This window comes from Chrysochloris asiatica, unplaced genomic scaffold, assembly GCF_000296735.1.
Source record: "Chrysochloris asiatica unplaced genomic scaffold, ChrAsi1.0 scaffold00154, whole genome shotgun sequence".
NCBI classification, from domain to species: Eukaryota; Metazoa; Chordata; class Mammalia; order Afrosoricida; family Chrysochloridae; genus Chrysochloris; species Chrysochloris asiatica.
The window spans coordinates 3605232-3617926 of NW_006408672.1; the positions used below are offsets into that span (position 1 = coordinate 3605232).

The following is a 12695-nucleotide window of genomic DNA, read 5'->3' on the forward strand; positions in this document are numbered from 1 at the left end:
TCGTTTTGTTAGTCACATGGTCACTATGAGTTGGAGCTAACAACAACAACGGTGTTCCATTGTAGGAATACACAACCATCATATATTTGGCTATTCTACTGTGTGTAAGTATCCCAGCATTATATAAATATCCCAAAACAGTGTAACTGCCCCACCATGATCTAAATATGCCACCATGGTGTGAGTAGTCTAGCGTTGTGTAAATTTCCTACTTGTGGATCAATGTTTGGGATGTTTCCAGGTCCAGCTAATGTTTTCCCCTGACTGCACTGTGCCCTTAGCTACGTGCACTTCCCTCTCGGGGTGTTTTACAATCCTGCTGGGCTCTCCTCATTCTGTCCTCACTCAGCCTTCCTCATCAGAACTGCCTGCCCCATACTGAGAGCCAGATGTGATCATCCAGACACTGATTCCTTAACACCCTTGCTGTTGACCACTGGGCAGTGTTTCTCGTTGCTGTCTGGTGCTTCCCAGAATCTCCTTTGGGAAAGGGAGAATGAATTTTTTTTTTAATGTTTTATTGTGAATTATGTGATAGTTTACATGGGAGAACATTAGCTTTTACATTCATCCTATCGTATATCGTTTTATTGCCATGGTTACAATCCCCTTTGTGCATCATCAACCAACCAAAGGGTATACCCTGCAAGTCTGTCCCCCGGTCATCAGCACACAGCCCCTCTCCTTCTCTGTGTCTAAAGTCTCCAGCTGCTCCATCTCTCACGTCATCGTCTCTGCCTCCATCTCTGGCATCACTTCTTCTCTGGCTAGAGTCCTGCTTTCCACTCTTCTCCCTTGATGGTCCCAGGGACCTCTGCTCCTAGACTGCAAAGTCATTCACTCCCCTCCTTTTGCTACAAAACATCTACCTTTACTTTTCCAACCCTTACAGTCAGTCCTGATAACAGTTATACACTATTGTGTCACAAGAGACCTATCCATATCTCCTTTCATCTGTCCCGCCCAGACAGATTGGATAGTACTCAGTGGAGAGTGTACCTTCCTCTGTGCCATCTGGATCTAGGCTCCTTCTTGAAAGCTTGTAAGCCAGTCACTTCTTGCCTATGTAGCCCCGCTCCTGCTCCCCATTTTGGATAGCCAATGTCCAAGTTGCCTATCCCTGTTTATTTTTTATTAGGGGAGAATGATTTTTAAATTATTTCTCAGTATTAAAAAAAGGAAGTTCAGAAGAGCCTTCTCACCATCTCAGCTTGACCTTTTTCTACTCTGGGGACCTGACCATCTCCTGTTTAGGAACTGATAAAGATGTGTGGGTTCATTTTGTATAAACAGCTGGCAGGAGGTGGGGATGCAACAGGAAGTTTACTAAGTGATTATTTTGCTAATTATTATTTGTGTTAGAAGGTTATTGAATAGGTGAAGGGCCTACCAGTGGCTACCATAGTTCTATTTCCCGTAGTTAAATTGTCCAGACTTTCCGGCTGGGTCCCTGCAATGTGATTAATTGATGTCTGACTCTTGTGCACAGTGGTGATCTACCCTTTGAACATACTCAAGATGCCATATCTAAGATGAACATTTCTAAGCTCTGTCAGGGCTAATTTACTAAGTTAGATACTAAGTTATAAACTTCCACTGTTTATATGTTGTAGGTGGGTGAGCAGAGGGATAGAAACAATGTTATGACTGCTGCCTAAGGGAAAAAACAAATCACAAATTATAACTTTAGTTTTGAGTTACAAATAAAAATTTTCCTTTATATGATGGTTATGTGTCGTGGAGTTGGTTCCAACTCATAGCGACCCTGTACAGCGTTTCCGAGGATGTAAATTTTTATGGGAGCAGAATGCCTCATCTTTCTCCTATGAAACAGCTGGTAGTTTCGAACTGCCGACCTTGTGGTTCGCAGCCTGATTCCTAACCACTATGGATTAATGTGTGAATTCTAAGATGTGACTGTTTTTTTCTTTTCTATTTAGATCTTAAAATTTAGTTTCTAAAACTTTGACTTGAATGTGGTTCCCTTCGAGTTCCTGGGTAACATAAACCATTAATGCACTTGACTATTAACCAAAAGATTGGAGGTTCAAGTCCACCCAGAGGTACCTCAAAAGAAAGACCTGCTGTTCTTCCATGGAGCACAGTTCTTCTCTGACACATATGGAGTCGCCACAATTTGACAACAACTGATTTGTGGTTTTCGTTTTGGTGCTTCTCTTGGACAGGTCTTCTTAGTTCTCTGTGTCTGTTCCCTGCCCCTGTGATAAGCTGTCACGTTCACCTTCCACAGAGCATGTGGCAGAGATTGTCACTGAGGTCCCCCCAGATGAGCCTGTGAGTGCCGCCCCAGATGAACGCATCATGGAGCTGGTTTTGGGGAAGCTGGCCACCACCACCAGCGACAGTGGCTCCGTTCCAAAGTAAGTCCTGCCTCCACTTGTGGTCTGTCTTGGTCAACAAAAAGTGCCACAGACAGGTGACATGTGAAGAAGAGAAGTTACCTCGCAAAGGCGCAGCCTGATGAGAGAGGAACGTGTATTTCTAATAGCTCAGGAACTTGCCGAGTTCATAGTGCATCCACCGTGAAAAAAACAACAAACTCTCTCTGGGTTTTTATTTTCTTTTTATGAACAATGAAAATATTTATTTCTCTTTTACATATTATACTTGACTAAATTTTTATGCTGAAGTAAAATTTGTGCTCAGCTGCAAATCTAAAGATCTACCACAGAGGTGCCTTGGAAGAAAGGCCTGGCAATCTACTGCCAAAAAATCAGCCTTTGAAAAACCACTGAGGCACAGTTCTGCTCTGACACACATGGAGTCCCTGTAAACTGGGGACGGATTTGTCAGCTGGCAACTACATGTAGTTTGATGAACCTGTGGAAATACTAACAACAGACACCAAGTTAATGTCATAAAGGATGATGTCATCTATTTATACCCTCATTTTATTGCTCGGAGGATTTTAAGTGGCTTATTGTCAAAAGTGTATTTAATATCGAGAATAAATTAGAAAAATAAAGTCAGGGAAAATATAAGGGACTTCAAAAAGTTCATGGAAAAATGGAATTAAAATATTTCATGTTTTCCATGAACTTTTTGAAGCCCCCTCATGAAAACTGGAGTCCTGTTGTGGCCCTGTAGTATAAGTACTCTACTGTAAGGTTGGTTTGAACCATAAGGTCAGCAGTTCACACTCACCAGCCGCTCTTTGGAAACCCTATACAGGGTCACTCAGAGTCGGAATTGACTCTCGAAGGCACTCACTCAACAGCAACACAGAAAACAGAATGTCAAAATGAAGTGGGAAAAACAGAACATAAGCACATGGACTTTAGTTGAGGCACAAACCAAGCTCCAAGCGGCCTGGTGGTCAGAACTAAAATACAGAATAAGTTCATCAGTGGACTTTATGTAGTCAAACTACCTCTCCCACTGGACACCCTGAAACCCAGGGCAATGCGGGAGCCCCATCCCACCCTTCTCAAGTGGAGATTCAGGCTTGTTTGGGAAGTCCAGAAGAAGGTTCACTCTAAGACATTTGCAGTCTTGGATTTCTGTGTTCTCCAGTGATCCAGGCACTCCTCTGCCTTTAACCAGCTCCTGTGTCTCACCTGGCAGGTTCACACATCACCCACATTGCACCCTCACCCTCAAGAGGAGCTTGATCCTCTCCAGCAGGCATGGCATCCGGCGGAAACTAATCAAGCAGCTGGGTGAGCACAAGCGGGTCTACCAGTGCAACATCTGCAGCAAGATCTTCCAGAATAGCAGCAATCTGAGCAGGCACGTACGCTCGCACGGTGAGTGGATGCCACGGCCAGCTGGGGCGGGACAATGGTGCATCAGCCCGCCTTCTGCCACTGGTGTCATTTCCAAGAAATCATCCTGGTTCAGGGTCTGCAGCCTGGGGAGAGAGAGGGTGGTGGGTCCCTCCTGTGATTGGTCACACCTGACGTAGACCTCGTAAAACAACAACCAACAACCAACACTTCCGGTGTTTTCAGAGGTGGGGAATGCGTATCTTAGTAAATGCTTAAAGTAGTGAATCAGCTTTCTATTGGTTGATTCCTCAGGTGACAAGCTGTTTAAATGTGAGGAATGTGCAAAATTGTTCAGCCGCAAGGAGAGTCTAAAGCAACATGTTTCTTACAAGCACAGCAGGAATGAGGTGGGTGGAAATGATCCCAGGGTTCTTTATCTAGTTATGTAGAAGAAACAGACAGCTGAATCTAAATGATCAGGTTAGAAAGAAGGGAGTGAGAGAGAGTGCACTGTCAGGAACAAGCCTGGTGGGGGTTGTATGTCTCCTGAGCATTGTCGGATGCATGGGCTACACACTAGCCCACCCTGACCTAGTTAGACGCTGACAAAAGGAAGGGGAGGAGTCCGGGACAGCGGGAGGCTGGCACTTACAGTGCAGTGACCTGAATGGGGGTCTCTATCTAGGGCCACTGGATGGATGGCAAGAGTGAAAAATCTGCTGTGTTCCTCAGTAGAATAGGAGAGTCATAGAGAAAATATTTTGAAATGTACACACTTCAGAAAATGCTAGATGAGGGAGGAATCCGAGTGAGCATGTTACGTTCTCTGTCCTCATCTGGTTCCAGGCGTCCTCCTACTAACCATGCCCCCTGTTTGAAACCAGGTGGACAGTGAGTACAGGTACCGGTGTGGGACTTGCGAGAAGGCCTTCCGCATCGAGAGTGCGCTGGAGTTCCACAACTGCAGGACAGGTGAGGGGACACCTCCACTTGTCACAGAGACCTTGTGCTCCTGCCAGCTTTGATTCTCCAGGCCCCTGTTGTTGTTAGCTGCTGTCGAGTCCATCCTGACTCGTGATGGTCCCCTGTGTGTATGAGTAGAGCTACTCCATAGGCTTCTCAGTTACTCATAGGCTGATTATTTTGGGGGAAGTAGATCACCAACCCTCTTCCAAAGTGCCTATGGGTGGGTTTGAATCACCAACCTTTCAGCTAGTAGTTTTGGCTTTAACTGGGCCACCCAGGACTCCAGTTTTTGGGTAGCCTGCCAGAAACTGTTAAGGTCATTTTCATGCACAAGGCTCACTTCTAACACTTCCTTCTGTTGGTTTGGCTCGAAGTACTTAGGAAAACTTCCCGTGTCAGAAGGAATTCATTTTCTTCCTTTCTATTGGCCTTCAGAGTCCTGGTATGACGCTGTGGGTTAATGCGTCAGAATGAAGAGTTATTTGAACTGCAAGGTTGGCAGTTTCTCTGATCACGGACCTTTCTCCCTGTGGTCAGTCTGTTTTGAGTCTCTGGTTTTACTTGAGCTGCAGCTTCTCTGGAGGCGAAGTGTCTGTGGCGTGAAGGAGCCTCCGGAAATGTGAGGATGATTTTTCAACGTGCCATACTTCCTGTCTAAGTCCTCTCCTAGCTGATGTTCCCAAGGCATTAGGAAAGTAGATGGAGGAAGCCCAACACTGTTGGCTTTCCAAGGTTGTCTTCCCCAGATGTGGAGCTCTCCTGCACTTGCAGGGAGGGCTGGCTCACCATGCTCTTTAGCAGACCCAGGTTGGATGGAGTAGTCTTTGGTGATTTGAAGAGGCAGCCCTATAAGGGTCTTATAGTCCTATTCCTAGAAATTTATGCAAAGGAAATATGGCAGAAGAAGAAAAGGCACATTATTTTAAATCACATCCTGGCATTTTCTGTAAAATTGAAGAAAATGATGTAAATAGTGACAAATTCAACTGGGCTGAGCAGTACGTAGCCATTAAAACAGAAAATAGACTAATGTTTAGGAAGAACCCCTAACCGTATGTTCCCTAAGACGGACCACCAAACATTAAACCAGAAAGTCACAGAGAGAGGAGTGGAGTCATTGGGTTGTTTTACAGGCTAGAGAAGGAGCAGGAGCACCATCCCGGCAGTCCCAGCTGACTCAGCTTGCCCGGAGGAGGTCGTCAGAGGAAACTGCTGGGCATCCTGGGCATCGGGAGAGAAAGTACCCGCATGGGGGTGTGAAGTGGGCCAGAGATGGTTGTTGTCCCAGGTAGAGTTAAGTTAGGATGCACATGATTGAGGAGGGCCTGGAAGGTGAAGCTGTAGACACAGGGATATGAAGATGTCTGCAGGCTAGTGTGCATATGTGTGCGAGTGTGTGACTGAGAGTCTGCGTGACCGTCAAGGTGTCTGTGTGGTTCTGTGTGAGTGGTGTGATGGACAGTTTGCATGTACGTGTGACTGAGTGATGGAGAATGTGTGAGCGTGGGAATATGAGTGTGTGTGTGATGGTGTGTGTGAGTGATGGTGTGTGTGAGTAAGAGAGTGCGTTTGTGTGTGTACAAGTCTGAGGATGTGTGTGTGGCTGCGAGTCCCTGTATGGGACTGAGTCCTGAGTGTGAGAATCTGTGTGCATGAGGGCATCGGATTAAAGAGTGTGAATTTGTGAATGAGTGTGTATGGAATGCATGTGTGTGCCGTAAGACTGCATGAGTCTGTGAGGGCTTGTGTGAGTGAGAGTGTGCACTGGTATGTGTGGTAGTCTGTGTCTGAGTGTGTGTGGGGCTGATGGGACTGAGAAGGTGTGTGTGTCTGAGTGAGCCGATATGTGAGAGAATGTATGGATGTATATGTGGTGTATGTGGTCTATGTGTGAATGCATATGAGTGTGGAAGATTGTAAGTGTGCGCATGAGTGTGTGGGGTGTGGGGAGAAAAAACTTTGATATAGTTGCATGCCGTGGGGTAGGAGCCTGTAGGAGGAAGGGTGAGATAGAGGGTATGAGGCGATCAATGATGGAACCTGCTCTTGGGGAAGACAGGGAGACAAGAAGGTGGTTTTGCCAAGGAGAAGGAGGAGTCTGTCTGGGAGGAGGGAAAGCCGTCACATCCAGGGACCTGAGAGAAAATATGGAGTGGGTGGCCACAGCCCTGTTTGATGGAGGTGAGGAACCAAGGACAGTCAGTGTAGGCTCCCGCACTGTTTTTCTGAGGAATCATCCCTGAATGCTGTTGGGGATGTTTGACATGGAAGGAAAGATGTTGAGGTGGCTTGGCAATGGTAGAACTTGGTCTGTTTGTTGTCAAGGCCAAGAATGAGGCTGCTCAAACACATTTATGACCCGTCTTCTGTGTGGCGGGTTGTTGAGTCGATGACATAAGACAGAACTGGGGCATTCTTTCTTGACCATGCTACCCTTGTGACTCTCCTTTCCCCTCTCATCACTTCTTGCCGTTATAGGGCACATGGATGAATCTGTGCCAAAAGTTATTTCACTGCAATGGTGTTTGTTTGTCTGCTTTCTGGACAGATGACAAGACATTCCAGTGTGAGATGTGTTTCAGATTCTTCTCCACCAACAGTAACCTTTCCAAACACAAGAAGAAGCATGGGGACAAGAAGTTTGCCTGTGAGGTCTGCAACAAAATGTTCTACCGAAAGGATGTCATGCTGGACCACCAGAGGCGGCACCTGGAAGGTGGGTGTACCTGCCGGGAGTGAACCCCAGTGAAGGGCTGGCAATGGAGAGCTCTCCTGCACCGCAGGGATGTATGTATTGGAACACCTATTTGGAAAGTAGCTTGACAATGTCTAATCTGAGCCATAGGAAGTCAGAGCCACCACCATTCGATCCAGGCATCTTCCTCTGGGAATCGGACTCGGAGACAGACTTGAAGACAGTGATGTATTTATGCACACATGAGTTATATGTTAATAGTGTTGTGTATCTGTAGAAATGACTTCTGTCACTAGCTGAAAGGTTGGTGGTTCAAAACCACCCAGTAGCTGTGTGGAAGAAAGGCCTGCCAATCTGGTTCTGAAAGGGGACTGTCTGTTTTTTTTTTAAGTTTCTATTGTGAATTGAGTGAAAATTTACAGGGCAGATCATTAGTTTTACATTCAACAAATCATATTCTTTGTTTCATTACAATGGTTATAATCCCCTCCATGTACCATCAGTTAACAGTATTTCTCTGTATTCATTTTAGCTCTTTTTTTTCCCCAAACACTCAGGCATATATAATAATTTAAACCACCATAGGGCACATTCTGCAAGTCTGCCTCCTGGCCGCCAGCTCTCATTCCCTCTCTTTCCATAAATCCAGAGTCCTCGGCTGCTCCTTCTCTCCATGTCCCCATCTCTAGGTTCAGTAATTCACTAAAAGCTCAGAACTCAGTAATTTCTGTACTTTTAATTATAATTTTAGTATAGCAAAAAGAAAACAGATGAGAGACAGAATTCTCATTGTGGAGTTTTCATCTTCACAGGCATTGATAGCTTTCTCAAACCAGGAGGCCCAGGGAGCCTTCCTGTTCAGGGTTTTTCTTACATAAATATGATTGAATTGATCCTGAGCTCAGCTGATACCATGTTGTGGGTCTTTCTGGCACCTCAATAGCTTAAACCCCTCAAGGATAACAAAGGCTCCAATCACCAGGGATATTCAAAAGTTTAGAAGTAATCTTTCAAGAATGGAGGGCGTAGAACAGATTCTCTGGGTAGAGTTCCTTGTGAAGCCCAAGTAGCTCTGGGCAAATGACCATGCCTTAGATTCCCCACCTGTAAAGTTACCAACCTCATACTAATAAAGCTCTGAGCAGGACGCCAGCACACAGCAGGTGCTTGATGGATGTTAGCCAGGGATGTTGTTGCAGAAGCAACATCCTGTGGACCCATAGCCAGGTTCCCTGTGGGTCCATAGCTAGGTCGATTTTACAACTATATTCAATGACATTCTGTAGCTCAGTTGTAACTTAGATAATTATCTGTGGAAGTATACTAGTGATGCTCTTGTTTCATGAGTGTTTTCTTCAGATTAGAGCAGGTCTAAACTGTTTCCTCAGACCGGTTTGGGGGCTGCCACAGCTCTCTTCTGGGGAACTTTGTGTGTGTCTCATGTCTTCGTTAACTCAGCGCCAGCGCTACTTTACCTATCACTAGTCCAGAAACCTGCATAGGATAGTTTTCTCTTTTCTGTCTTTCAGAGATGATCTGTTTCATGCAAACTGTTTTGTAGCTTTTTATTTTCATTTCATTATAACAAAATAGACGTACCCAAAAGTATGCCATCTTAACAGTTTTAAACTGCATAATTCGTTGGCATTAATTATATTCGCCACATTGTGCAACCATCATTACTATCCATTTCCAAAAGTCTTTCATCACTCCAAACAGAAACCCAATAACACTTATGCAATAGGTCCCTTTTTCGGGACTCTGATTAAGTAAAACAAAACAAAATATAAAAAGTGCATTGCCATCAAGCTGACGCTTCAGCCTGCTTACCCTGTGGGACAGAGTAGAACTGCCCCCATAGGTTTCCAAGACTGTACGCTTGACCACATCATTCTCCCACAGAGTGGCTCATACATTCAAACCTCTGATCTTTTGGCTTATAGTGAGCACTTAACCACTGCACCACCAGGGCTCTTGTCCCCGTTGTTGTTAAGTGTTGTTGAGTCAGTTCCAACTCATAGCAACCTTGCATAGGGTTTCTGAAGCTTCAAATCTTTGTGGGAGCTGAAAGCCACATCTTTTCCCCACAGAGTGGCTGGCAGGCTCGAACCGTGGACTTTGTGGTTCTCAGTCTAGTACGTCTTGTATGGAGCTACTGCTCCTGTCCCTGGTAACTCCTAATAAACTTTGGTATCTCTGAAATTCCCTGCTCTAGATATGTCATCAAAGTGGAATTACACAATATTTGTCCTTTTGTGTCTTATTTCGCTCAAGGATTTCTAGTAGCTTAGGTTAAAGTGCTTGACAGCGGCTAACTGAAAGTGCTTGACAGTGGCTAACTGAAAGCTGAAAACTTGCCAGCTGCTCCATGGGAAAAAGAGGTGACAGACTGCTTCTGCAAAGATTTATAGCCTTGGAAACCTACGAGGTAACTTCACTCTGTCTGAGAGTGTTGCTGAGTCTGAATTGGCTCAATGACAGTGGGCTGAGTTTTTGGTTCACTTCACACAAGGCTCATGGAAGACAGCTACCTGGCTAACTGATAGGAAGAGATCCTTATCTGTACCCATTCTAAAGAGAGGTAACCCAACAGAATGCGGAAATCGTCAAACAATATCATTAACATCACATGCAAGTAAAATTGTGCTAAACATAATTCAGGAACAATTGAAACAGTACATAAGCAGGAAACTGCCAGAAATTCAGACCAGATTCCGAAGAGCTTGTAGAACAAGAGCTGTCATTACTGGTGTGTCAGATGAATCTTGGCTGCAAGCAGAGAATACCAGAAAGATGTTTACTTATGTTCTGTTGACTATGCAAAGGCATTCGACTGTGTGAATCATAACAAACTCTGGATGGCATTGCAAAGAAAAGGTGTTCCATAACATATAATTTTGCTCATGAGGAAGCTGTACATAGATTAAGAGGTAGTAGTTTGAACAGAACAAGGGGATACTGAGTGGTTCAAAATCAGGAAAGGTGTGAACCAGGGTTGTATCCTTTCCCCATACGTAATTCAACCTGAGAAGCTGGATTATGTGAAAAAGAATGTGGCACCAGGATTAGAGAAAAACTCATTAACAACCTGCCATATGCAGATGATACAACTTTGAGTTTGGAAGCAAAGAGGACTTGAAATACTGATGCAGATCAAACACTACAGCCTTCAGTATGGATTGCACCTCAGTGTAAAGAAAACAAAAATCCACAACTGGACCAGTAGACAGCATTATGATAAATGGAGAAACTAAAGTTGTCAAAGACTTCATTTTGCTTAGGTCCACTATCTACATTCATGAAAGCAGCAATCAAGAAGTCAAATGACAGTATTACATTAGGCAAATATGCTGTTCAAGGCCTCTTTAAAAAGAGCAAAGCTGTCATCAAAGGTGTGATGACCCAAGCCATGGTATTTTCAATAACCTCATATTCATGTGAACGTTGGACTGTAAATAAGGAAGACCATAGAAGAACTGGTGCTTTTGAGTTATGGTGTTGATGAAGAATGTTGAAACTATCATGGACTGCTAGAAGAATAAACAATTCTTTCTTAGAAGTGCAGCCAGAATGTTTTTTAGAAGTGAGGATATGAGACTTCGTCTCTAGTACTTTGGACATATTATTAGGAAGGACCAGTCTCAGAACAAGGATATCATGCTTGGGAAAGTGGAGGGTCAGTGAAAAAGAGGAAGATCCCCACGAGATGGAGTGACACAGTGGCAGCAACAATTATTTCTTCAACAAGCTTAACAACAATTATGAGGATGATGCAGGACCTGGCAGTGTGGCGTTCCATTGTGCATAGGGTCGCTATGAGTCGGACCTGATTCCACGGCACATAACAAGAAGTTTTCATAACTTTGCCCTTAGTGTGTTTCACCACATTCAAGGATGTATTGACAGCAACGGTAAATACCCATGTACAAATAGCCTCTGTCAAACCTATATATATTTGTAGGTGTACTCCCACTTTCTCTCCTTCACCTGTTTAGCCAGAGTGTCGATCCATGCATCTACCTGTAGATCTCTGTTATGGCAGGATTGTATATGACAGTGTTTACTTCTGCTGCTTTTAACTCTTACACTCCTACTCATGTCTTACCCTGTCTCTGCCATTTTTGCCAATCTACCTCTCAGCATATTTTGTATGCCTTTCCCTTCACCCAAGTTAACATGTGCCTGTCTACCCTTTAGCCAGCGAATCCCACCCCACTTCTGTTCCACCCCTGGTAACCATCAAAGAATGTTTCTTTTAACATGAAAACCTTTTCTTGACTTTGTATAATAGTGGTGTCATAGGATATTTGTCCTTCTGTGACTGACTTATTTCCCTTAGCTTAATGTTCTCCAGGGTCATCATTATTCTTGAGTGTTGTGTAGGATTCCATTGTGTGTATGTACCAACGTTTGCTTATCCATTCTTCTGTTAGTGGGCATCTAATTCATTTCCATCTTTATGCTATTGTGAATAATGCTGTAATGACCATGGGTGTGCATCTGTACATGTTGAGGCTCTTATTTCTCTAGGATAAGTACCAACTAGAAAGTTTTCTGGGTTATACGGTATTTCTATTTCCAACTTTTTAGGAAGCGCATACTATTTTCCACAGTGGTTGCACCATTTTACAATCCTACCAGAGTATCTGAGGGTTTTAGTCTCTCCACACCTTCTTCAGTTGTTTTCTGATTTTTTTCAAGTTTTGCTGTTAATGCTGGGGTGAGATGATTTCTCACTGTTGTTTTGATTTGCATCTCTTGACTGGCCAGTGATTGCAACCATTTCTTCATGTATTTGTTCGCCACCTGAATGTCTTCTTTGGTGAAGTGTCTGTTAGTATTCTTTGCCTATTTTTAAATTGGATTGTTTGTCTTGTTAAGGTATTGAAGTGTTCCATAACTTTTAGAGATTAGTTCTTTGTCTGATATGCCATTGCAAAATTATTTTCCCAGTCTTGCGGGTTCTATTTTTACTCTCTTGGTGAAATCTTTTTTTTTTTTTAATGTTTTATTGTGAATTATGTGATAGTTTACATGGGAGAACATTAGTTTTACATTCATTCTATCGTATATCGTCTCATTTCCATGCAATCCTTCCCCCGTACCCCCAGGTCATCAGCACACAGTCGCTCTCCCTCTCTGGATCTAAAGTCTCCAGCTGTTCCATTGCTCCACGTCATCATCTCTGGCTCCATTTCAGGCATCAATGCTTCTCTGGGTAGGGTCCCGCTCTCTGCTCTTCTCCCTTGATGGTCCTAGGGACCTCCGCTCCTAGACTGAAAAGTCAGTCACTCCCCTCCGTGCTA

The 12695-nt window shown here is 44.1% G+C and overlaps 1 protein-coding gene across 1 annotated transcript in view; it reads left to right on the forward strand.

Annotated features, from left to right (window-relative positions):
- The window catches only part of PRDM15 (PR domain containing 15), a 113714-nt gene that overhangs the window by 65010 nt on the left and 36009 nt on the right, over positions 1–12695 (forward strand). The window contains exons 8-12 of the mRNA XM_006870833.1: positions 2252–2381; positions 3586–3767; positions 4041–4135; positions 4613–4700; positions 7243–7410. Coding sequence (XP_006870895.1) covers positions 2252–2381; positions 3586–3767; positions 4041–4135; positions 4613–4700; positions 7243–7410 — 663 coding nt within the window. The remainder of the gene's footprint in view (positions 1–2251; positions 2382–3585; positions 3768–4040; positions 4136–4612; positions 4701–7242; positions 7411–12695) is intronic.